This window comes from Danio aesculapii, chromosome 16 (assembly GCF_903798145.1).
Source record: "Danio aesculapii chromosome 16, fDanAes4.1, whole genome shotgun sequence".
NCBI lineage: Eukaryota > Metazoa > Chordata > Actinopteri > Cypriniformes > Danionidae > Danio > Danio aesculapii.
Genome location: NC_079450.1, coordinates 41,572,095 through 41,599,262, shown reverse-complemented (window position 1 = coordinate 41,599,262; position 27,168 = coordinate 41,572,095). Strand labels below are relative to the sequence as shown.

Sequence of the window (27,168 nt, the reverse complement as noted above, 5' to 3'; positions counted from 1 at the left end):
AATCTCCTCAAGGGTAAACCCAAGGACTGGAGTGGACCAAAGAAGCAGCCGCAGCCTTCCGCCTTCTTAAGAAGGAGTTCACAAGGGCCCCACTCCTGACTCATCCTGACCCAAATCTTCCTTTCGTGGTGGAAGTGGACGCATCCACCACCGGCGTCGGGGCAGTATTATCCCAACATCATGATACACCGCCCCGACTGCATCCCTGTGCCTATTTCTCTCGGAAGTTGAGCCCGGCGGAGCAGAATTACAGCATAGGAGACAGGGAGCTTCTAGCAATCAAGCTAGCCTTGGAGGAGTGGCGTCACTGGTTGGAGGGAGCCAAACATCCGTTCCAGGTGATCACAGATCACAAAAACCTCCAATATATCAAAGAGGCCAAGAGACTATGTCCACGTCAAGCCAGATGGTCACTTTTCTTCTCACGTTTTGATTTCTCCATTTCCTATCGTCCAGGACCCAAGAATCTAAGAGCAGACGCTCTCTCTCGTTTACACGAGCATCACGATCATGAAGAACTCCCAACGAAGATTCTTCCCGAACACATCTCCATTTGTCCGATCACCTGGAACGCTCCTCCAGTCGTTGCCACTCCGGAAGCCCCTGCTCCGCCGGGATGCCCTCCTCATCGGCAGTTCATACCACCTGAACACCGGGTAGATCTGATCCACTCCTTACATACCTCGCTAGGCACTGGACATCCAGGGATCAACAATACTCTCTCGCTAGTATCCCAACGATTCTGGTGGCCAAACATGGCAAGGGATGTGAGGCAATATGTTCAGGGCTGTAAGGACTGTGCCCAATCCAAGAGCCCACGTCATCTACCCGCTGGAAAGCTCCATCCCTTGCCGATTCCGAACCGTCCCTGGTCACACCTAGGAGTGGACTTTATCACTGACCTCCCCTCGTCAGAAGGTAATACCTGTATTCTAGTCATCGTAGATAGATTCTCAAAGTTTGTCAAACTAATCCCTCTGAAAGGTCTTCCCACAGCCTTTGAAACAGCCGACAATATCTTTAATCAAGTCTTCAGGTCATTTGGTATTCCAGAAGATATTGTGTCGGACAGAGGTCCACAGTTCATCTCACGTCTATGGAAAGCCTTCTTCAAGCTCCTAGGTGTGGCCGTCAGCCTCTCTTCTGGATATCATCCCCAAACCAACGGGCAGACAGAGAGGAAGATTCAGGAGGTGGGACGGTTCCTGAGGACCTTCTGCAGTGGTCACCAGAGCTCCTGGAGCCAGTATTTGGGCTGGGCAGAATATGCCCAAAATTCACTGCGGCAACCCTCCACCGGACTCACGCCATTCCAGTGCGTCCTGGGCTTCCAACCACCGCTCTTTCCCTGGGATGGCGAACCATCTGATGTCCCCGCAGTGGATCACTGGTTCCGGGAGAGCGAGAGAGTCTGGGACGAGGCTCATCAACATCTGCAGAGGGCAGTCCGTCGAAGCAAGGTAACCGCCGATAGAAGAAGGTCTGAAGAACCCAGATACACACCCGGACAAAAGGTGTGGCTATCCACCCGGGACATACGCATGCGACTGCCCTCTCGCAAGTTAAGTCCCCGATTTGTTGGTCCCTTCACCATCGTGGAACAGGTTAACCCCGTCACCTACAAACTACAATTACCCTCTCACTACCGTATTCACCCTACATTCCACGTATCACTCCTGAAACCCTATCACGATCCTGTTCTTCCCTCCACAGAGCCTGACCACGAAGAGGAACCCCCTCCTCCACTGCTCCTAGAAGAAGGAGCCGTCTACGCAGTGAAGGAGATCTTGCGTTCCCGACGTCGTGGTGGCCAGTTGGAGTACCTGGTGGACTGGGAAGGGTACGGCCCCGAAGAAAGGACATGGGTTCCCAGAGCTGATATTCTCGATCCTAGTCTCATGGTGGAGTTTCATGAGAGCCACCCTGAGTTCCCAGCGCCTAGAGGCAGAGGGAGACCACCACGGCGTCGGAGGTGTCGGCCCTCAGGAGCGGGCCCTGGGGAGGGGGGGTACTGTCATGGATTGGTCAGGCTCTCACGACCCCCACTCACGAAGATCACCATCACCTGACTTCTAATGAGCACACAGCTGCATCACATTCACGAGCACCAGATAAAAGCACAGCACTCCAGTCGCTCATTGTCCGGGCTCGTCTCGACGAAAGCGGACAACTGAGCGACCACTCAGCGTAGTCATCCTCAGCTAAAACAAACGCTTTACTTACCTGTTCTCTTTGTATTCCTCCTAGTCTTCCTGGTCCACCCGAATCGTCCTGTCTTCCAGTCCTTCCAAGTCTGTGTCATCCTCTGTCAGCTGTATCTGGTGTGTGCTGTCCATCCTCGTGTATTCCTGTTACCCAGCCACGGAGGAAAAGACCCCAACATCACTCCTGATCCTCCTGGCTATCCTTCATGTGCTCCTTGTTGTCATTTAATAAACACCCTAACGTTTCCTTACCTCTGTCTCCTGTCCGCTTCATAACAGTATATATATGTAATTTGGATGGATGGATGGATGGATGGATGGATGGATGGATAGATAGATAGATATCACAACACTATTTAAAGGTATAGCAAAAACAGACATTCTGTCATCATTTACTCATCCTTCACTTGCTTAAAATCTAGCTGACTTTTATTCTTCTGTTGAACACGGAAGATATTTTGAAATGTTTCAATTTTAAGCCATAAAATCACACAAGGGAAAGTGAATGATTAGGTAATTTTCATTTTTGAATAAACTAACCCTTTTGTTAAAGTATTGAATAATAACAATTAATTATAATATAAAATAAAAATGGCATGTTTACTAAAAATGTGAAATGTAATATAAATATAAATTAATTTGAACTTGATTTAAATATAAACAGATATGTACTTTAAAAAGCAGATTTCTATTCTTTACTTGGTTATATATTATTGTCTTGTTAGTATTTTATCATAGGTAAGGACATTGTTGAGTAATGTAATGTACGTTGAGTACATTCTGTTGCCACAGTTTTAAGACTCTGCAAGAGTTTAAACTTCCGCCCCTGGTTCAGATGTTTGATGCGTGTGTTTCTGTATGTGTTTTTAGTTACCTAGCCAGTTTTCATCCGCACCAAAGCCAGCACCAGGACCACCACCAACCGCCCCAAAGCCTGCCCTTTCCTTTCTGCCCCCTACTGAGCTGCAGGATCGTCCTCCTCCTGCTCCATGGGCTGAAGAGCTACGTGCCCGAACACGACCAGCCAATCTGAGCACATCGTCTGTCCCTGCTCCTGTGCAGTCAGTGGCTAAAGGCCCAGCTGTTGCTCCAAAAACCAACTTCCCTCCCAGCCAGCTCAATTCAAATTTGGCTTCCAAAACAGTTAGTCCCGCACCGTCTGGAGGAGTAAGAGGGTTTAACCACACTGTTAAAAGCCCTCCCCAAAGCACTTTTCCACCACCTCCTCCTGCGGCTCCTCCTGCACCTATTGCTCCGCCAGCCAATACTCCCACACCTGCTTTCAATCATTCTGAAACTTCTCCCATTGGCAGTCGTCAAAGCTTTGCTCCACCTTGTCCTGCTGCTCCTAAAACATCACCTGTCTCCACGTTCAACAGACCAGCAGGAAACAATGTTTCTCCAAAGGTGGGTGTGCTTTATATTTGAACTAGATACAGAAATCTAAATAAAGGGGAGATATGGTAACAAAAATAATCTTGAAATAAATGTCAATAACAAGTAATCATTTTTTTAAGGTAGTTTATGAAAATGTTTTTGATCACTTTATGTTTTGGTTTTAGTTTGGAAAATTAATTCCTGCACAAGGGCTAAAAAAAAATTACTCGCGCTTTACTGACCCTCAAGTGGTTCCAAATATTTATGAGTTTCTTTCACCTGTTGAACACAAAAGAAGATATTTTGAAGAATGCTGGATTCAGGTAACCATTGAAATCTATAGGAGGAAAATCAAATATTATGGAAGTAAATGGTTACCTGGTTTCAAGATTTTACAGAATATTTAACTTTGTGTTCAACAGAAGAAACTGAAGAAACTGTGTCTGTAACACATAAAGCCTTGAGAAAATTATGAAATTTTTCGGTTTTAGAAGAACTATACCTTTTAATTTAGCTGTTTTCCTGAAAATAACAGTGCATTATGTTTTTACATTAGAAACAAGATGTAATGCAGTGTTAGGCAGCTATGAATTATTTAAAAAGCATAAAGTGTGTAAACATTAAAGAGATGTCTTCAATATTGGTCAGATTTAAATGGTCTTTCTGTAAATGTATTCTAACATTCTCAACGTTAGTTAAAAATTATAAACAAAGTTGAGAATATTAACAATAATAATAATAATAATAATATTGAGCATGAGAGACTTCTTTCAAAACAAAAAAAATCTAACAGACAGAACATTTGGCATATGAATGGTCGTGTAATAAGGGTTTATTCACACAATGCGATTTTTCACATTTCAGTGGGCTATTTTTCCATTGTTTTTCAATGTAGACTAGGGCTGGGCTATTTGGCCTAAAATCAAAATTTTGATTCATTGAACATTTTAACTCGATTACGATTAATGAACGATTATTTTATTTATTTATTTTTAATAGTTCAATAACAGGATTTGTACAGTAAAAATGTTCACATATTATAAGTGAGATTTTTGAATGAAGGGTGCATTACTTGATTTTTAAATAAAGGAAACACACACTATCTACTATTTATGATTATTTATTGAACATCAACGTTGAACAACAGAAATTAAAACACACGTTGGCTAAAACAAACAGTGACTGCTATCTTATAAAAAGTGACAATAAATAACTTATAAATAATTGTTAATGTTTTTCATATTAAAAGTAGAAAATAAGCTGTATCTCTTCTAAATAAAATAACTTATATATCCTGTAAATAATATTTTAAAGTGCATTGAATCTTCAAATATTTTAATTTAAAAGCTATTTTTAATGTAATGGAAAATATGCAGTCTCAAGGCATCTCTGGCGCAGCTTCCATTCATAGTCTGTGAAGAAAAGTAACAAACAGATTGAGGTCACGTGACTCCACACGCAGTAGGGAAAGTTATTGAAAAAATTTACTTGGAAAAATTTGATCGATTATTGGTTCTGAATGTTGATTTCGATTACTTTTTGATTATTCGCCCAGCCCTAGTGTAAACATGCGCTTGACACATTCTGCTCACATCTCATTATTTATAATAATGATAATTAATATTAGAGTGATTTCTGAAGGATTATGTGACTGAAGGCTGGAGTAATGAAGCTAAAAAGTCATCTTTTAAAATCACTGGAATCAATTATTAAATTAAATTATAAACTACTTTTCAACGATTATTTTATAGTGCAATAACATTTCACAATTTTACAATTTGAACTGTATTTTTGATTAAATAAATGCAGCCTTGGTGAGCAGGAGAAGCTTATTTTAAAAATTGCACTGACTCCAAACTTTGACCTGTAGTGCATAGTTTACTAATATCATGTTAATTTTTTAATTACTGTGTCATCATGATGATTAATTACATTTCAAATTCAAATGTTTACTTAAATTTGCATATATGAAGCTTAAATCATTAATGAAATTTGAAGAGATTGATTTCTGAAAACACATTTATGCTGTTGAATTTAGGTGTCTGGCTCAGGCACAGGTTCAGGTCCTGGTGGAGCTCCTCTAACTATGAGAGAGGTGGAAGAATTGGAGAAAATGACCAAGGACTTTATTCAACACATGGACAAACATCCTCCTGTGATCACCTCCCCAGCGACAGGTATTACACAAACTCAGCTAAAAACTGTTATTATGCACTCACTCTTCACTTGTTCTAAACATCTTTGAGTTCATTTCTTTCGTCTTCCAGTGTTTGTCAATATCTTTTTTTTTTTTTTTTTTTTTACATTCAACAGAAAATGCTCATATAGAGTATGAGAAAATTGTATAAATAAAAACATTTGAATGAACACTCCCTTAAAGATTTAAAGTATCATTTTCATTTGTTCTTATTTTATAATTTTTCTAGTTTAGAATTTAATTTAAGCCTCACTCAGAGACATCCATATGGCTCAAGTTTATCACACAACAGACAAGCTGTAGAGTAGTAAACATGGTCTGTGCAATAGTGCCAGAATTTCTTGCTCTTTCTCCGTCTCGCTCTCTCTTTATGTAGGTGTTTAACTTTATATAGCCTCTCTGAAGTATCAGAGTTTATTTCTCTATTATCAGTGTCTAAACACCACAGCACTTCACCTCTCTTTTGTCTTTCTGGATGAGTATTGTAATGAATGTCTGTCAGCGTTGAGTTTTTTATTATAGTTCAATAGATGCCCAAAAAGGGAAAAGCTACTGTAAAAAATTCTTAAACCCAGTGAGTGTATTTAAGAGACCACTTGAGAATTCCCAGTTTCTCAGATTTTTTTTTTATTTATTCTGTAGACTACTTGTGGCATTTCTTCCAAATTTACAATCGATGCATAAAATTATATTAACAAATCTGTACCTTTTTGATTTTTTTTTTTTTTTACAAATTCACAGCACCAGTACCACTTAAGAAATCAATATTTGGCACTATAAACCCTGATATTCAATTATAATTTCTAAACATATTTGTAATAAGTAAATATGGGTAACACGGTGGCTTAGTGGTTAGCACTGTCGCCTCACAGCAAGAAGGTCACTGGTTCGAGTCCTGACATTTTTGTGTGGAGTTTGCATGTTCTCCCCATGTTCATGTAGATTTCCTCCGTGTTCTGGTTTTCCAAACAGTCTAAAGACATGTAGTCTAGGTGAATTGAAAGAACTAAATTGGCCGTAGTGTATGTGTGTACATGTGAGAGTGTATGGGTGTTTCCCAGTAATGGGTAGCAGCTGGAAGGGCAACCGCTGTGTAAAACATATTCTGGATAATTTGGCAGTTCATTCTGCTGTGGCAACCCCTGATGAGTAAAGGGACTAAGCTGGTGGAAAACTAATGAATGAATAAGCTAATATGATCTGACAAATGTAGAAGAAACTAATCTTTTTGTGTTTTTTTTTCAAACCCATATCTAAAAAATCCAGAGAAATATATGATATATGTGCTCACATGCAAGTAGTTTGACATCATAGGGAGACGTACTCACTTTTAAATATAAAGTTGATTTCAGCATGGTTTTCCTGTCATTCTGTTATTGGTCAAGAGCAGAAATTTTGGTAATGTCACCAGTAATCTCACTATTAATCATATAAACATAAATATAATAAGGTCATTTTAAAAATCTGTTCCTCAGTGGAGAGGATTGGACTTTTCTACTTGACTCTTACAAACTCTATTGTGAATGGCAACAGTTCCTATGGTAGGACTGGTCATGACTGGTTTTTAGCCAGTGCTATTGGTTAATTAGCGAGACTGCGCTGTTCTACCGAGACCTCTAAAGAACAGCAGTGACCTCTCCAGTTACCTAATTATCACCCTGGAGATTAATGTCTGTATTTACCACTCCATAATTGACTTTTCTTTACCTCGTAAATCTCTTAATATCCCAACTCTCTGTTTTTCTTTCCTAATACAAACATCTGTTTTCTTTTCAGAGGTGTGTGGTAAATGTGGAGAGACGCTGTCTAGATCTCAGCCAGCAGTGAGAGCAATGGATAAACTCTTCCACTCCCACTGCTTCTGCTGTTTGAGCTGCCAGCGCCCCTTACAGGGCATGCAGTTCTATGATCGTGATGGCACACCTCAGTGTGAGGAATGCTACATGGTGAGATGATCTGTTTAGAAGCTAAACAAAATGTATAATCATGCGTTGCATGCCAATTTGCCTACTTGGACTGCATCTAAAAAGTGTACATTAGGACTGTACGATATTGGCAAAATCTTTTTTCTGTGTTTATATATTGCGATTAGAGAACCATTTCACTTAGATGAGTTGAATAACTATTTGAAAAGAATTGCTAGTTTAAGATCGATTGGGATGATTCTGTAGGGCAGGGGTCTCAAACTCAAATTGGCGGGGGGCCATATCATTGACTGACAATTCATAGGAGGACCCTTTTAACATTCTAGCACATGAAAAAGTAAAAACCTAATGTAATTGATGCACTCAGACATTCGTCCCCCGAGTATTAAAGCTCCTTTTTGTTTCTTGTTGTCACATTGAGGGGTAGTTTAAATTGCTATGAAAATACAACAATTTAATAATAGACATAATAATAATTATTATTATGTCCCAATCAATTGTTGCTTAACCAAAAGTTTAACAGATAGTGTAAGACAGCAAAATGCAGTTTGGGTAAATTTATTTACTTTACTGGCAATTGTTCTTCTCAATATCATTCTTTTGACAAATGAAACAAAGAGGGGGAAGTACGTAAATATTCACATATACTTTAACATGTTCAATTTAGCCAGCAGTGAAATTTTACTAATGCACATTTTTTGTACAATTCCTTATATGCATATTAGGAAAATCTTATCAGTGAGACCATTTGAATCGAATATTAGCAAAATTGTCATATTACCACCACCAGCATAACGTGTAAGCAACGAAGAGGTGTTTGTATAACACAATACAGGTGGTATAAAACAGATTGTAATCAAATGACCCTTTAATGTTTACAAAAATATAGCTTTAGTAAGTAGAGCACTTACGAACATATATTTCAACATTTAAATCAGCCCTAGAAATAATCTGCATGTGCGTTACTCTCAACCTCCACTAAAAGAAACCGACAGTAACCCGAATATATAGTACAGCACCTTAAATGTCTAGTAGTTGGGGATCAAAACTGCAAGTGTATATGCGACTGCACAACAATGATCGTGATTCAAAAGTAAATGTTTTGTTGGGTTTAATCTCGTTATATTTTTGATGTCAGTTGCGAGCCAGAGGAAGGAGGAGGAAGCCGCAAATGGCCAGCGGGCCGGCAGTTTGAGACCTCTACTGTTGGGGAGTGAATAAAAAATATAATAAACAATCTACAAGCATAGATCAATTCAATGAAGAAAAAGACACACATTTTTAAAAAATTATTTATTTAATAAAGCATTTTATTGTTTTCCGAGGAATCAAGCTATATTCAGGTATACAGTAATTGAGTAATCAAATGTAAAATAACACTGCAAGGTCTTTTTTTTGTAAACAATTCAATAAAATTAATCGTTGTTAGTTTGTAAGAGAGACAAACGGTACAATGTCTTATGCCTGAATGCTTTCAAAACCCTCACACAGTCACAGGCCTAAAAAAAACACGTGCAAAATAATAAATTATAATCCAGACTCAACATTGCAAATACTCGCGATGTGACTAATGCAAATGACCACATTGCGATATCGATGCTGAAACAATATATTGTGCAGCCCTAGTGTACATACTTGTGTACATTCCTCAATAACAAGCTGTTCTTGTGCATGGTTACGTGCCTTGTCAGTAATCATCTTCCACATTTTACATTGGATTCTACCTTTTAATGTTTTACTGTTAGCTGAAGTTTCTTCAACCCTTACTCTGTTTTTTTCAGTGCCTCATTATATTTTGGAGCTTTTACTTCTGTTAATTTAATAGTTTTTGGCCTTTATTTTTTGCGAATCTTTAAAAAATGATTATTTCAAAAGAATAGCATTCATTTAAGATATCAATTCTGTTATTGCAAAATAAAAAATATTTTTAATTTACTTTCATTTACTTTTTTTCTGGCTCAAACAGGATATTAGAAGTATTTCTGAAGAATCATGTGACACCTACCTCTAGAGTAATGGCTGCTGAAAATAATAAAATTGTAATTGTAATAAAAATTCCTAATTGTACTGATTTTACTGCATGTTCAGTCAGATAAATGTAGTCTTTCTGAACAGAAGGCTTATTTAAAAAAAATCCTGAAAATGCAGGAGCTTATTTTATATATTTTTGTAAAGCATTATGTCTTCTTTCGGTTTGTTTTGGCTTCTGCTTGTTTTCAGAGTTCTCTGTCCGTGTGTTCATGCTGTGGGGAGCGCATCACAGATCGCGTCCTGAAAGCTGTGGGTCAGTGTTTTCATGCCCACTGTTTCCGTTGCACCACCTGCAGCTGCTCTCTGGAGGGTGCTCCTTTCATCACTGATGACGACAACAAGCCCTACTGTGTCAAGGATTACCATCGGTAAGCAGCACAGTCATCACAGACCAGCGCTTAGTTGTGATGTGACTATTATGCCCATTCATTTTCAGTCGTGAACTGAACAGTGATATTTGAGGGACTTTCAACTTTGAACAATAAGAAATGTTTTCTTTGTACTATGTTTTTTATTTTTTTTTATTTTGTGGTGGAACTAGTGATGGGACGATAACCAATTTCAAGGTTTACCGCGGTTTGGAAAAGTCAAGGTTTTAAAACTGTTCCTGAGTTATATGCAAGGTTTGTGTTTTTGAAGCGAATGAAGATAGCAGAAGTTAATGATTTATTTGACTTATTTAGCTTGACATGTTTACTGTTCCAAAATGTTGTATATGTTTCCTAAAATAAAATATATTGTGTTTAATGGGGGAAAAAAGTCGTTTTTTTTACCCAGACATTTTTAAAAGAACTTATTTTAAAGTAGTAATCACAAAACTGCGAAACCATGATATTTTTATCCAAGGTTATCATACCATCAGAAACTTAACCGGCCCATTCCTAGGTGGAACATTGTACTTAAAATCTAAACAATTGTGAAGTTAAAGTACATTTTCAGAAATTAACACAACAAATAACAATTATCTCATAGAAATTATCTAAAAAAAATACTTCAGGCACAAATGACTTGCGTGGTATAATCACACAATTCACTTAAATATAACGTGACAAAAACAAACAATATTTTAACTTCTCACCTTCTTGTTTTCTCTCTCTCTCTCTTAGCCGTTTCTCTCCACTTTGCGTAAGCTGCAACGAGCCAATTATTCCCGACCCTGGAAGTGAAGAGACAGTCAGAGTTGTTGCCTTAGAGAAGAACTTTCACCTGAAGTGCTACCGATGTGAGGTGTGAAGAGCCCTCCTTTCATTCAAGCCACAGCTTTCAAGAAGCACATTTAAAAGCTAAAAAATAACAAGCGTTTCCTCTTTCGTTGCAGGATTGTGCTCGCCCCCTTTCCATAGAGGCAGACGCTGATGGCTGTTACCCGCTGAACGGCAAAATCCTGTGCATGAAGTGCCACACCCAACGTACCAAGCAGGCCAAATAGTGATTTGTGGTAAGCTGCCACAAACCCAAAGCAAAATTGGAACAGCTCTACTTAAAAAAAAAAAAATGTTTGTAATGTCTTTGTGAGTGTTTTAAATTCAAATCTGTTTCATCTTCCTCATGCAAGTCTAGCCTTTTCTTGACAAAGCTTTTCTTGCTGCTTTTTTTTTCTGAATGGCCTTGCCTTTTGTGCCCTGCAGTCTGGGCCTCGAGATGATGTTAGTGCCTCCGTGTTGAATGTTACGTACGACTCAATTTTTACCCCTAGATCGTTTGATATGTAAAGTGATTTTTTAGAGCGTTTTGTGGCTGGAATTTTTACTGTAGTTGATTCTGTGCAGAGGTAATGTACTGCACTGCTGTCTCAGTTCAGCGAGCTCCCAGCATGCCTTTGAAAAAAAAGACCTGGAACATCCGTAAATTGTAGCACAGCTGACTACTGAGGCAAGACGTGAAAGTCTACATCCACAGCCATTCGTGCACTTTCAGTAAGGCTTTTCCATAGTTGATGAGAAGGGCTTGTGTGAAAAATGTATTAAAAAAAGGAAAGACCAATGTGATTTGTGTATTTGTAATGCATGCTTCGTTTATAGAATTAATGAGCAAGTATTTTAAAAAGCACATTTGCTTTGTCCTAAAATGTATCGAACAAAATATGTATGACACATTGCGTTGATTATCATAGCCAGTATCAGTTTTTTTTATTACATAAATTGTATTTAGCAATTGCGTGGGTTTAGTGATTTAAGAGTATTTCCAAAGAAAAGCACATCAGTCACTGAGCCTGTAATATTTAACTAGAGATACGTTCTTTGGGGCTAGAGCTTTTTAAAAAGATCATGGAATGGATAGTATTATATACACAAAAGTATATATACACAAAGTGTTTCTCAACCACGTTCCTGGTGGACCACCAGCTCTGCACATTTTCCATGTCTCCTTAACCAAACAGACCTGATTCAGATCATCAGCTCGTAAGCAGAGCCTGAAAGACCTCTAATGGTTGTGACAGACAAAGGAGACCTCCAAAACAGGCAGTGTTAGTGGGCCTCCAGGAGCGTGGTTAAGAAATACTGCTTTAGAACACAGGTTTCAAATCCAGCTCCTGGAGGGCTGCAGCTTTGCACAGTTTAATTTCAACCCTAATTAAACACACCTGATCAAACTAATTAAGTCCTTCAGGTTTGTTTAAAACCTACAGGTAAGTGTGTTGGAGCTGGGTTGGAGCTAAATGTGCACAGTGAATCCAGGAAATGGATTTGACACCTGTGCTTTATACCAGTGTTTCTCAACCATGTTCGTGGAGGACCACCAGCTCTGCACATTTACCTTATCTCCTTAACCAAACACACCTAATTCATATCAACAGCTCATTAGCAGAGACTGAAAGACCTGTAATGGGAGTGACAGATAAAGGAGACATCCAATACATGCCTCCAGGAACATGGTTGAGAAACACTGCTTTAGAATATCCTCAACTAGGCCACCTGGTAAAATAGAGCAGAATTCGTTTAACAGATCTACAGTTTGTTTTCTTCATTTTTGCTAGAACCAAAATCAACAGTGTTAATGTAGTCAGAATAACTTACTTTACGATTTATTCAACAATAAGCATTCCTTGGTATTAATGCACAGAATTCAGTTTTTTCCACTATAACATTGTGTACTTTTTTTTGTACTTTTTTCTTTTTTTGATGGAAAGAGCCATCTCACTAATACCACTCATTTTTGCTTTACGGTAGTGCTGATATTTTGAGAATTACATCCATTTACTTCATGTCTCTGAAACATTTATTTTATTTATCTTTGCATCTCTTTTGTTTCCCCTAGCTTTTGTTTCCTTTTTGATGAAATGCAATAAAGTGATTGTTCCATTTACTAAAATATTAGATGAGCAAATGGAAATTGTTATGTGTGATTTGCTATTACAGTGTTTTTATCGGTTATGCTTCACCGTTGCTTCATTTTCATGCTGGTATCACAACACTGCTGAATTCAGTAAGACGTCATTTATTCCATGTATTTTATCATTTAACTTTGACTTTTTTTGTAAAGTTAACATCTAAATTCCTCTCTTAATATGTGAATGTGTGTATGTTTACGGTCAAAAGTATGCCAATGTATTGTTTTTGCTATCATTGTTCTCCTTCCACATTTGTACTGTATTCTGAACTAATAAAAATGTCAACTTGACAAACTGGTAATCTTTTTCATTTACTGGATTTATTCTCTTCTCAGAGCATGTATTTGAAGTGTTTACGTTTTTACCAAGTGACGCCTTCCAAACATGTTCGTTCCCACGCAATGTGTGACGTGCTCTTTTGTGGTTTTGCTCCTCTCACACCCCCTCAGTTCTTATCAGCCTGGACCAGCCTCACATACCCCACTGATAGTCAAGAGTGACGACGTCTGTGCATTTAAATATGTAATTTTAAAGGTGAGTATGAATAACTATGCTGCATTTTGAAATTGTGAAATGACAAAAATAAAATGCTTCCAGCTTTTTCCAAGCCGTGTTTATGTTTCCTAAGTTTAACTTTGGTGACTTTATCCAATTGATGGATTTGGGAGCAAAATCTAATTTTGACACTCATAAATGTACCAAAGGGGAAGCTTCAGAAAAACAAATCCAGAATAAAACCAGTTGTGTACGCATAAAAGAGAAGGGTCTTGTGGGAAGCCTGGTCATTACATGGTTATCAGCCGATGAAAGTGTGAACAGAGCGTGTGATGCGGGAAGATAGTAGTTGGATGACTTGTGGTTGACGGAAGGAGAGATAGAAAGAGGAACAGTGTGACGAAGTAGAAAACTTCACAGGAAGACCAATATGTAGGAAGAATCCTGACCAAACGGCCACAGTAGTAGTAAGAAGCACATGATGGATGAAAACCCAGCTGTTCTTCAGGTAAGGCTTATTTGTTTTCTTTTGTTTACCAGTTTTCTTTGTGATAGTCATAGGAAATGGCAGAAGAAAGTGAGATGGCATCAGGGAATCCCGTTAGCCAGATTCAAACGTTGATCACCCATGTAAGCACAATTGTGCTATTTTTAAAGGTGCTGGCTACATTTTTATTTATTTATTTTTTTGTTTGATTACTCTCTAGTACATAATAATTGGGATTTGCAATGTGTCTAAATGAAAAAGTTTACACCAAAATTAAAACTTATAATTTAGTAACCTTTCAATTACTCCAAACTTAAATGGGTTTCTTTCTTCTTTTGGATTGAGTGCTGAAAACCAGATGGTTAATCTATTATTCTGGCTTCCATAGTATTTTAGAAAACAAAAATGAGTCAGAAAGAAAGTAAGTAGAAAACAAAATGTTTTTTTTACTCAAAAGTTATTCATACAGTATACCTTATTGGACACATGGACTCATTCATGAAGATTTAGTTAAAAGAGTAGCTACTGCAAAATGCTGACAGTTGAAGTCAGAATTATTAACCCCCGTGTTTATTTTTTTCCCCCTATTTCTGTTTAACAAAGAAAACAAATTTCTAAACATAGTAGTTTTAATAACTCATTTCTAATAACTGATTTATTTTATCTTTGCCATGATGACGGTACATAATATTTTACTAGATATTTTTCAAGACACTAGTTTTCAGCTAAAGTGACATTTAAAGGCTAGATTAATTATAAAGGTTAACTAGGCAGGTTAGGGTAATTAGGCAAGTTATTGTATATATTGTATAGTTATTGTGGTTTGTTCTGTAGACTATTGGGGAAAAAAATTATTCTAGACGAAATAAAACTTTCTGCAGAAGAAAAATATATTCAGACATACTGTGAAAAATTTCCTTGCTCTGTTAAATATCTTTTAGGAGATATTTAAAAATTATTAAAAAAATTCAAAGGGCTTTAATAATTCTGACTTCAACTATACATATATTTATAATCTTTTAATTACGCTTGCCATAACACACAGTTACAGAAGCTAAAGAAAAACTAACATAAGGAATAGGGTGAATGAGCCCTATAAAGCAAACACTGTTCACGTCAGTGGTGATGCCTAAGAAAATTAATATTTTCAGTGAATTTCAATAGACATCTGACAAAGATAAACTCAAGCAGGTTATAAATAGGTTAAGCTGTTGATACTGTTTATGGAGTTGTTTAATGATCCTTTGCTGAAATGTTGAATTTGTTTTATTTCTTTTAAGCCTGCGTGTGACTGAAGCTGTCAGCTGTAGTTTTGTGTTTCTCTTCAGTGATTCTGCTTGTTAACAGCAGGTGTTCATCATTAATGTTCAATCCACGTTTAATCACTTAAATACCTCTTTGCTTTAACTTAAATGAAGTTCACAGTATTATGTAGATTAGTTTTTTTTAACTCAAATGGTTTGTAGCAATCAGTTTCCTCAAACGGTTTGAGTTGCCTTCACTTATTAGGTTTTACAGTACTCAATTAGTTTGAGTTCTCTTCATTTATTGGGTTTTACTGTGCTCAAATTGCTTTGTGTACTCAAATGGAGTAAGTTCACAGTACTTATAGGATTAGTTTTTGAACTTTAAAGGTTTGTTGCAATCAGTTTCCTCAAATGAGTTACCTTAACTTATTGGGCTTTTCAGTGTGCTGTTTACAATCACAATCACTGAAGGAAAAATAAATAAAAAACACAAACAGTGACATTAAATTACAGCTATAAATAAAATAATGCTATACCAAAATAAACTAAACTAAAATAAACTTCAGTCTCAGCAGAGGTTCATTAAACAACTCCACAAACAGCATCAGAAGCTTCACTTATTACTGAGTGCTTTGACTTCAATACAGTTCTTATTGAGAATTATAAGGCTTAGTTACTTCTTAACTTAATTTTTTCCTGGCTTCTGTAAATTATTAAGCAGGTAGTTTATAAAACACATTTGTTATAGCAAAAAAAAGCTGAAAAGGCAATGTTGTGATTATGTTAGGTTCATTTAAGGGTGTTTCTATTTCTCCATCCTTTTTTATGGTTAGTTTCAATTCTTTTTTTTAAACACAAGAATAAACATGAAAGATAACTTGTTCCTTTACCAAGTTAGATAATAATAATTATAATAATAATAATAAACAGTTCAGTTATAATAAAGATACACTGAAACCTCAAGAATCAGGCCTTAAACCTCAACAATGGTAATAATTTAAATGTTTTATGCCGCAATGTGTGCTGGGTGTGGCACAGTACAAAAATTCCATCTTGCATTGTAGGATGAATAAATGATGTAGATTAATGGTGTTGGGGAACAAACAGTTTTAACCCAAAAATTACCTGTGTGTCAGATGAAGAGGAGCCACCGTCATATTCAATCAAAAAAGTTTGCTGACGATAGTTTCATCAGCAGAAGCCAGCTTCACCATTTGTTCTTCAGTTTATTCGCTGCTCTGCTTACAATTTCAAATCAATAACAAATATACACTAAGATGCAGTTGAAGTCTAAATTATTCAAAGAAAAAAAAAATCTCAAATATTTTCCAAATTATGTTTAAAAGAGCAGTATTTTCTAGAAAAAAAAAATTCTTCTGGAGAATGTCTTATTAGTTATATTTCGGCTAGAAATAAAAGCAGTTTAATTTTTAAAAAAAGCATTTGAAGTCAGTATTATTAGCCCTATACAATGACTTGCCTAATTAACCTAATTAAGCCTTCACATTGCACTTTAAGCTGAATACGAGTATCTTGAAAAATATCTAGTAAAATATTATGTACTGTCATCAGGACATAGATATAAGTAATCAGTTATTAGAAATTACTTATTAAAAATATTTAGAAAGGTGCTGATAGAAAAATCATCTTTGCATTAACAGAAATTGGGAAAAAAATATCCAAGGGGCCTAATAATCTATTTGGGCTAATAATTTTGACTTCAATTCTATATGTCACTAACTGCGTCATACATATAGGTGTTTTAACCTGATTGGACAGAGAGACTTATAACATTTCCACATGTGTGGTTACAATTCTGAACAATATCTCCAATGATTACTTAGGCATCAAGCATAAAAAGGTCAGGCAGTCAGTAGGCTATTCAGAGCTGACCCCAGACTTGTAAGAATGATCCACCGAAGAATAGAATTCAAAGTACAAACTTTTATACTCAAGGCTGTTTTTTTTTTTTTTTTTTTTTTTTTTTACTAGTAATTTGTACTTAATAAAGTGGCCGGTGAGTGTATATTATATTTATGTTCTGCCTCAGTATAAACAAAATGACCAGATTTTGTTTTTTGGGCTTGTTTGTCATAAAAAATGAGTTTTTCAAGCAAAATTCTCTAAGCTTAAAATAAAGTAATATAAAAAAGTTGAGGGATAAGAGCCTAAATAAAGCAAACACTGTTCTCCATGATGGTGACTTTAAATGTAAAGCTTTATCTCAAGAAGAATTTATGTAGAAATTGAAAAAAAAACACAAGTTAATAAGTGTAGATGATGATGCTGTTTGTGAATGTTTAATTTTCTGCTGAGAATTTTAGTGATTTAATACTTCAGTTGATTTCATTACAAAGCTATGATTATGCAAGAATTTTTTCCCCTTCTGTTTTTCTTCTTGATTAAAGCAGTTGTTCCTCAATAATCCCCAATTATCACTTAAATAACTCATTAAATTCACCTGTGCTTTGTATTTTTTAAACACTCAGTAGTGTGCACACATGGAAGTGTTCATTTAAAACTATTTGATAAATGATTAAAGGTGTGAGATGTAACAACGCTGTGTGGAAAATATATTTTAACAAATAAATAAAAATGCTGTTACTTTAAACTACAGAGAGAGACTATAAAAAACAGTAAATTGCTGGCACAAAAGTAGCTTACCATAAAACCAATAAAACAACTGTTTCGTGCTGTGAAACTCTAAGTCTAATTTATGCCGTCCTATTTGTGTCACCCTTGTGGAGGAGAGTAGCCAGTATTTGAGTCCAAGATGAACAGAGAAATGTTATGCTGCATGTTTCTTTATTTATAGATAATTACTGATGCGGCGAAATTTTCTTTCTGTTATTTCCAGCTTTACCTGCATGTGTGCTACTGTAAGCTTCAAGAGATAACAAACGTTATCACTATAAATGTATTAAGCATAACTTTACAAAGATTACTTCAAAGACTCAAGCAGCAGTTGGTCAGTCAGTTTAAGGCAGCTGTTTTCTATCAATGAAATGAAATCACTTTTAATTCAGTGCATGTATTGTTACAGCAACATACCTTAAAATTGCAGGTTTGGTAAATCACTGTAAAGTAACAGTACATTGCTGGCACCTCAGATGCCAGTAATTTACTGATAATTTACAGGGTAACTTTTACAGTGCAGAAGATGAGCCAGTTAAACTTAATTAACCCTCCTGTTCTGTTTACCTCCTGCCCCTTATTTTTCACGTTCAAAACTGACCGGTCTGTTTTAACTGCTTTTAAATTAGCACAGATAATTTTTTTCAAAACCAAATTTTTATTCAACATTCTTTAGCTGTGAACTATGTCTCAAAGTAGTGTTTAACATGGTGCACTGAAAATACAAATAGGGAGTGAGTGAGTTGGGGTGGTGTACAGTGTTCTGTCTGATGGATAATTATAATCCCATTCATTTCCTTTGGCTGTCGTTTTTGACCGTGAACATCAAAGATGTAAGAATGATGACTAAATCACTCAAAATTCAATGAAAGAAGGAATCATCACTTTTATATGTTCAAATGCATAGTGTGACTGATATCATGAGGCCTTGAGGCAGTCAGATGTAAAACACAACATTTAAGAGGGTTTTAAGTTGTAAATCAATCAGATTTGTCCTGAACACAACAGGAAGGTTAATGCAACTAACACTAACTAACAATGAGTGGTTCATTTGTTAATGTTTTAATTAATCCTTGTTTACTTTAATTACAAAAATTCAGCTTTTTATTATCAGTTAATTGCTTTTTATTATTAGCTCAGCTTCATTAAATAAAATTTACTAATAGATTAATGGGGCGGCAAGATGGCTCGGTGGTTAGCGCTGTCACCTCACAGCAAGAAGGTTGCTGGTTTGAGTCCGGCTGAGCCAGCTGGCATTTCTGTGTGGAGTTGCTTGTCTCTCTATGTTTGTGTGTTTGCTCTGGCCGCAGTGTATGAGTGTGTACAGGTGTTTCCCAGTACTGGGTTGTGGCTGGAAAGGCATCCGCTATGTAAAACATATGCTGGAATAGTTGACTGTTCATTCTGCTGTGGCGACCTCTGAAATAGAGACTAAGCCGAAAGAAAATGAATGAATGACAGATTAATAAAATCAAGATTTATCAGGTCAGTCAACATTTTAATTTGGCCTTTAAAAATGTAACACAATTCACAATATTATCTATTAGCCTATTAACACTATTAACTAACTATTATTAATATATTAACTGTTATAAAATATATTTCTCATATTCTACATCCCTAATCCTACCTTCTAAAAAATCCTACCCATTTCTGACTTACTAACAATTGATAAGCTGATAATTAGTTGTTTATTGAGCTAATAGTCTTAGTTAATGTTTTGTTAATAGCGTGCATTGAGATTTAAATTAAGATGTTACCAAACACTATTCCGTTAGCAATTTACCATACATCAGTATTAAAGTGGTTTGTTGGGAAACTTTGCTAGTGCTAAAAAGAATGAGTTGATCTGCAACAATTATGAAGTCAGTTGATTTTAGTGCATGTTGTGAACTGCTGTGGTAAGCAGAACATTGGTTAGGGGAAGTGTATGTGACCTAATGTCACAGCAATAGGAAGAAACAAAAATTCAAACTTATGTGATGAGTATGTTCAGAAGAAAAGTAACCTATACAGATTTTACTTCTTTTTTTTCTATGAAACATGGTCTTTGTTTTCATTCAGCTTAAGCAATTTTTTATTTGACCTTCCTTTTTTATTGTTTTTGGATGTTTTACTGCCAACACAATTTCAATATTTTACTAAGTGAATGAGTTATGTATACCTCCTTTCCGAGTTGTGCTTTTAAACTAAAAATCAGGTACAGCCAGATGTGTGTGTGCGTGCGTGCGTGTGAATTTAAAGGTAGTTATATATAAAATGAATAATTTAAAAACATGGTACCCCTACTCTAAATACATATCCAATCTACTAGCCATGAACTGCTACTGAGGGAGGAGTAATAAAAAAAACTTAATTGCTTGGGGTATAAATTATATTTTTTCCTATTTCTTACACACCTGGGAACACAATATCGATGAACTGATGGTAACAACTGGAAGGTGTTTGATAAAGGATGTCTCTCATCATTGACAATCATGATAACCTTGTTTAGTACTCTTTCTTTGTATATCCTATCAATGCTCTATAGTTTTATTCCCAACAATTTACTGGCTGCTGTTACCGTCTTCCCCAGTGACCTCTTCTGGGCCTTAGAAGCCTTTCCAAACCAGATTGCACAACTTGTTGCAATACTTTCAACATTAAAAGACCAAGATTTTCCAATGAGCACAGTGGCCTCCATCATCCGTAAATGGAAGATGTTTGGAACCACCAGAACTCTTCCTAGAGCTGGCCGGTTATCTAAGCTGAGTGATCTGGAGAGAATGATAAATATCCCGATGGTCACTCAGTCTGAGCTCCAGCATTCTTCTGTGAAGAGAGGAGAACCTTACAGAAGGACAACCATCTGTGCAGCGATGCACAAATCAGGTCTGTATTGTAGAGTAGCCAGACGAAAGCCACTCCCCGCCTGGAATTTGCCAAAAGGCATCTGAAGGACTCTCAAACCATAAAAAAAACACAATTCTCTGGTCTGAGGAGACTAAAATGTAACTCTTTGGAGTAAATGCTAGGTGTTACGTTTGGAGAAAATCAGGCACAGCTCATCACCAGGCTAATCCCATTCCTACAGTGAAGCATGGTGGTGGCAGCATCATGCTGTGGGGATGTTTTTCAGCAACAGGAACTGGAAGAATAGTCAGGATAGAGGGAAAGATGAATGCAGCAATATACAGATACATGCTGAATGAAAACCTGCCTTAGAGTGCTCTTGACATCAGACTGGAGCGACGGTTCATATTTCAGCAGGACAATCACCCAAAGCACACCGCCAAAATATCAATGGAGTGGTCTCACAACAACTCTGTGAATGTACTTGAGTGGCCCAGCCAGAGCCCAGACCTAAATCCTATTGATCTGGAGAGATCTGAAAATGGCTGTACACCCTCGCTTCCCATCCAACCTGATAGAGCTTGAGAGGTATTGCAAAGAGGAATGGGCAAAAATTCCCAAAGACAGGTGTGCCAAGCTTGTGGCATCATATTCAAAAAGCCTTGAGGCTGTAATAGCTGCCAAATGTGAATCAACAAAGTATTGAGCAAAGGCTGTGAATACTTATGTACATGTGATTTTTCAGGTTTTTTATTTTAATACATTTGCAACAATTTCAAAAAATATTTTTTCAGATTGTCATTATGGGGTAATGTGTTTAGAATTTAAAGGAAATAAATGAATTTAATCAATTTTTGAATAAGGCTGTAACATACGATAGTGGAAAAAGTGAAGCGCTTTGAATACAGATGCACTGTAGATATACAAGAGAATATAAAAAATATTCAACATGATTCAAAAAATGAAGAAACAAATATAAATAGAACAAATAATAGATAGTTAATAATAATGATAGTAATAATGACTGTAAAAATTTGTTAATAATAATGATAGTAATAATGACTGTAAAAATTATGACAACAAAAATTATAATAATAATTACTACTTTTACAACAACAACAACTACTTCTACTACTACATCTATTGTTAATCGTGTTGTATCCCACAGGAAATGGTCACAACAGAGCAACAGCCTCATTCTGATGAACCAAATCCAGTTGGCTGCAACAAGTACAAGTACCGCAGGCTCTTCCTGCCTCCCTTTGCCTTCTCTCTCTTCGCAACTGCATTGGTTTTGGGGATCTATTCCCACCTGCAAAAGACTGCAGATCCCTGGATGTCAAAATGGAAATCAGGTACAAACACAACTTTATTGTGAGATGGGTTTACCTTAATTGGTAGAAGTGGTTGTGATTTGTTTGTGTGTTTCAGCGGCTCCTCCTTGCCTCTCTCCTGCCTGTTTAAGAGCATCAGAGCATTTTTCTGTTGCCATGGATCCATTTTCTCGCCCCTGTGACTACTTCCTGTTTGCCTGTGGAGCAGGTGGACCTTCCACCGACAGGGGAAGACAGAGGGTCAAGGGAGAACTAAACAAAAACAGTAAAGAGAGGACAGGAGGCCTAATGGAGATGAGAAGAGAGACCGATGGTTGGAGAAAAAGTGATGGACAGCTAAATAAATTTCCAGACAGACAGACTGCTTTACTCACAGCCATTAAAGAAATACTAGGTTAGTGAAAATCTGCAATATATTTTGTGCATTAAACAGAACCAAAAAAGTCTTTGAGCTATATTTTTTTCTATAGTCTACAGAAAAAAACATCTTTATACAATAACTTGCCTAATTACCCTAACCTGCCTAGTTAACCTAATTAACCCAATTAAGCCTTTAAATGTCACTTTAAGCTGTATAAAGTGTCTTGAAAAATATCTAGTCAAATATTATTTACTGCCATCATGGCATAGATAAAATAATCAGTTATTAGAAATGAGTTATTAAAACTATTATGTTTTGAAATGTGTTAAAAAAACTTCTCTCCATTAAATATATATATTGAGGAAACCGATAGTTTTATATCTTCTTTCAGTCATTGACATCCAACCGGTTTTTGATGTTTTTTTTAGTCAGACTGTCTAATCTGTTGACTGGTTTTAAAAGAATTTGGTCACTTTTCACCTGATCTAGTGCAGGCGAGCTAGACAAGATAAAAGTCGACATGTAATGGAAGTTAAGATCGTTCTTTTTGTCAAATCATAATGTACATCCAATTGAAACGGTCCTGAAATTAGAAAAAAACAAGGGGTGGTACATGAATGTTTTGGAAGTTGGGTGTTGGTTCCAAAAAGGAGAAAGACTGAGTAATGGACAAAAGTGAGACATGGTATTTGATAAAAGATTATAAAGGCAAATACATTTTTACATCTGTGTTAATCCTTCTGTTGTTCTGTTCTTTCTCATCAGGCTCAAATTTGCCAACATTTAAATTCTTTTCTTTTCTTTTCTTCAGTCACACTTTACAATAAGGTATAATTTAATGTTAATGAATGTATATACTAACATGAACTAAGAATGAGCTGGTGAGAAATAACAACGAACAGCTTCATTTTTACGTTAATAAAGATTAATGAATACTGGAATAAGTGTGTTGTTCTTTGTTTGTTCATGTTAACAATCATTAACTAATGGAACCTTGTTGTACTTGATTTTGCCACAAATGAACCACAGAACTTGCATAAAGCACAATTGATATTCACTCTTTATTCTCCATATGTGATCAGAAGCTCCTGATGAGGCTGTTTCTATGGGTGCAGCTGAACAGACAGCAAAGAATTTCTTCAAATCCTGCATGAATGCAGAATCCCCAGAAAAAATGGGATCAGAACCTTTCCTCACACTACTCCAGCAGGTACATATACATTTTAGGATGAAGGAAAGTACAAAGCTCTTTTGTTGCATTATGTATTTGTTTAAAATCGACTCTTTCTTACTTTTCAGTTAGGTGGCTGGGCAGTATCAGGTGTTTGGAATCAAACGGATTTTAACAGCACCCTCACCCTGCTGATGGGCCAGTACTCTACCTTTCCTTTCTTCAACGTGTATGTAGGGCCAGACCCTAGTGAACAGCAATCTGCTTTCAATCGACACTACATACAGGTGATCACTAATAAAGGTAGAATATTAGCAGTTAGCAGCATGATTTAGATTGTATTACAAATGCTTGTTTACATTTAAATATAATAGTACAAATTTACATATTCATATTAAGTCATAGTGCCAGACAGAATCTGCAGACATTTTTTGCTATTTTTGCGGATAATTTTGTAAAAAATCTGCAGATTTATGCTAAATTATTTTGGGAGTCTCATAATTAAAAACATATTATATGACATAAAAAAATAATACCTTTTGAACTTTTAATGTTTACAATGCAAATCCATGTAGATCCACCACTGTTGGTAGACAAACCTAGTCTCGTATATAATATATCTACTGAAAGACATTATAGTATTACATTAAAAGAAAATATTACTTAACAAACTGTATTGTAAACAAATAAAATGAACACTTTCATATTAGTCAATATTATTACTGAAATTAATTTAAAAACTGAATAAATATAAATTTACCCACATTTACACAAGTAAAAAAATTGACTCAACGATGGGCTAAAAATCTGCGGAAATCTGCAGATGTCTACATGTACAGATTCCGTGTGGACCTACTATGCAGTATAAAAGTTAATAATAAGCCCTAAGCCAGTATAAAAGCCCTAATAATATTATTATTGTATTATTATTATTTATTTTAATTTATTTACATTTCTTTACAATGGCAAAGACCATCGTCACAATAATTGCAAAACAGTCAGTGTGATCTAAACTGTGGATCATTTATATTTGCTTTAGCACAAAATACATTTGGTAATGTTCCCATTACATTAATTGCTTTTTTTCGCTCAAACCAAAACACATTCAAACCTTTATGTACCTACAGGCCTGTTGTTAGTCTATTCAAAAATGTTAAACTTACAGAAAAACCTTGTACGCTTCAAATAAGCAATCACATGTTAAAATTATATGTAAAACATATGTGAAACACTCGTGGAAAACTGTCAAATGAATCATGCGACCAAGTTTTTTTCACATGAAAATATTCCAAAACCACTTTTCACTTGTGTTTTCATGTGATTCACATGTATTTCACTTGCGATTCACATATGATTTTAACACAAGGTTTGCATTTGAAGCTCAAATGGTTTTTAATACAAAACTGAAGACAACAATTTCCTGCATTTTTGTTTTAGCACAAATTTTAAAATACATTCAAATGTAAAAAAAAAAAGGACTATTAAAACAATTATATGGGTCACACTTTATTTTTATGGTCCATTTTTTTTTATTTAAATTAGATTGCATCTACATGCCAACTAATTCTCATTAGATTACAAGTAGACTTTTACAGTAGGTTAGGGTTAGTGTAAGCTGACATGTACTTGCAAAGTTTCTTATAGTCAGTTAAATGTCTATAAAGAAGCAGTATCAACAGCTATTAAGCAGACAGTCTACTAATACTCAAATGGACTATCAAAATAAAGTGTTACCATTATATGTAGCTGAACACCTACACAGCTTCCCTTAACTCTATACAAAAAGGGAAACTAAACTAACAACATATGCTGTAATGAATTCAAAACTGTAGAGAATTCTTGTTTTGAAAACATATTTCACATTCACATTTTAGAAAACATTTATTTATATATTCTGTATAGGAATTCACAATATTCTGGTAAATTTTTACTTATTCTGAGATTGTCTTTTCCTCTATAAGTTGGTTTAAAAATGTCAATGTTAATTTCCATAGATTGATGAGCCTCATTTCCAATTTCCTATTGAATGGAATAGCAAGACACATAAAGCCAAAGCAAATACTCGGGTAGGTAGTTTCTATTCACCAGATTTCACACATAACTAAAGTGGCTAATTTTTAATATTTTAATTTTCATTTGTTGTCTGTGTTCCTTTTTTCTCAGTATCTGCGTCCATTCTATTCAGCCTGTGGTCAGTATTTGCTTCTCTTAGGAGTTCCCTCTGATCGAACCACTCAACACTGCGGTCTCTTTGTATCTCTTTCCACGACTCTGGCTGTGGGCACGTTCCCTCTCTCCTACCGCCTCAGTCAAAAATTACTGTACCACAGAATTACCATCCAAGAGCTTCAGGTCTGTGCTTAATCTGATTTTTTTATTTGTCAGATATATATGGGTCAGTAACAAATAAGAGTGTCCACTATAAGAAAAAGAAAAATTCTTTTTTTTAAATTAAGTTTATTTACTATGTCATGTTTCATTTATTCATTCATTCTCCTTCGGCTTAGTCCCTTATTTATCATGCGTTGTCACAGTGGAATGAACCGCCAGTAGCAATTTTATTTGTAATAATTTTTTTCAGTTTGCAATTTACAAATACTGCTATAATATAATACTTTTATATATAGTTAAAAAACAACAACTTTTATTACCTCATTTTAATGACTTGCAATGCATCTTTTAATATTAAAAATAAAATTATTAATTATTAACATTTATATTATCAAAAATGTCAGTTGGCATTTCTGTGTGGAGTTTGCATGTTCTCACCATGTTCGTGTGGGTTTTCTATGGGTGCTCCCCACAGTCCAAAGACATGCACTATATTGTTTGTATATGTTTGTGAATGTGAGAGTGTATGGGTGTTTCACAGTGTTGGGTTGCGGCTGAAAGAGCTGCGTAAAACGTGCTGGAAAAGTTGCCGGTTCATTCCGCAGTGATGACACCTGATTAAAAAAGGTACTAAGCCGAAAAGAAAATTAATGAATGAATGAGTTTGTTTGGGTGTTTCCCAGTGATGGGTTGCAGCTGGAATGGCATCCGCTGCGTAGAACATATGCTGGATAAGTTGGCGGTTTATTCTGATGTGGCGACCCCTGAAAAATAAAGGGACTAAGAAAAAGAAATTGAATGAATTAATTATCAAAAATGTCAAATATTTTCAAAACGTACTATGCAGTTTTCAAATATGTATGAGTAAGCTGTTTTCTGAATAGTTCTGACTGTAATTATTACAATTTACATATTTTTTTGTTTTTAGATCTTACACTTGGACTCTATCATGTCCTTGTCTTTCGTAGTGAGCATGTGGTTTCTTGAAAGCTGTGTGCTCTTTTATCCGTGTGTCTTTTGTTTTTTGTGTGTTTTTAATCTCTGTTCAGTGTCAGTTTGGTGCCATCCCTGCAGGCAAAGGACATCAGGGGAATGTTGGTTTTTGTTTGGAAATGAAAATAGGGTTGATGTCAGAATCCAACGTCAGGCCCATGTCAATGTCCAACGTTCAACCTAAAATCAACCAAATATCAACATCTATTCATGTTACA

At 36.0% G+C, this 27,168-nt stretch overlaps 2 protein-coding genes across 3 annotated transcripts in view; both read left to right on the top strand.

Moving 5' to 3' along the window:
* Positions 1-13,362, top strand: part of zyx (zyxin) — a 41,544-nt gene extending 28,182 nt beyond the window's left edge. For both annotated transcript variants that reach the window (XM_056474816.1, XM_056474815.1), the window contains exons 5-10: positions 3,075-3,611; positions 5,620-5,758; positions 7,555-7,724; positions 9,924-10,102; positions 10,841-10,961; positions 11,053-13,362. In XM_056474816.1, the coding sequence (XP_056330791.1) occupies positions 3,075-3,611; positions 5,620-5,758; positions 7,555-7,724; positions 9,924-10,102; positions 10,841-10,961; positions 11,053-11,163 (1,257 nt within the window). In that variant the 3' untranslated portion in view covers positions 11,164-13,362. The remainder of the gene's footprint in view (positions 1-3,074; positions 3,612-5,619; positions 5,759-7,554; positions 7,725-9,923; positions 10,103-10,840; positions 10,962-11,052) is intronic.
* A 434-nt stretch (positions 13,363-13,796) lies between these two features.
* kel (Kell metallo-endopeptidase (Kell blood group)) overlaps positions 13,797-27,168 on the top strand; it is a 29,411-nt gene continuing 16,039 nt past the window's right edge. The window contains exons 1-7 of the mRNA XM_056476324.1: positions 13,797-14,068; positions 21,929-22,115; positions 22,192-22,488; positions 23,538-23,665; positions 23,755-23,913; positions 25,621-25,692; positions 25,790-25,978. Of these exons, the coding sequence (XP_056332299.1) occupies positions 14,039-14,068; positions 21,929-22,115; positions 22,192-22,488; positions 23,538-23,665; positions 23,755-23,913; positions 25,621-25,692; positions 25,790-25,978 (1,062 nt within the window). The 5' untranslated portion in view covers positions 13,797-14,038. The remainder of the gene's footprint in view (positions 14,069-21,928; positions 22,116-22,191; positions 22,489-23,537; positions 23,666-23,754; positions 23,914-25,620; positions 25,693-25,789; positions 25,979-27,168) is intronic.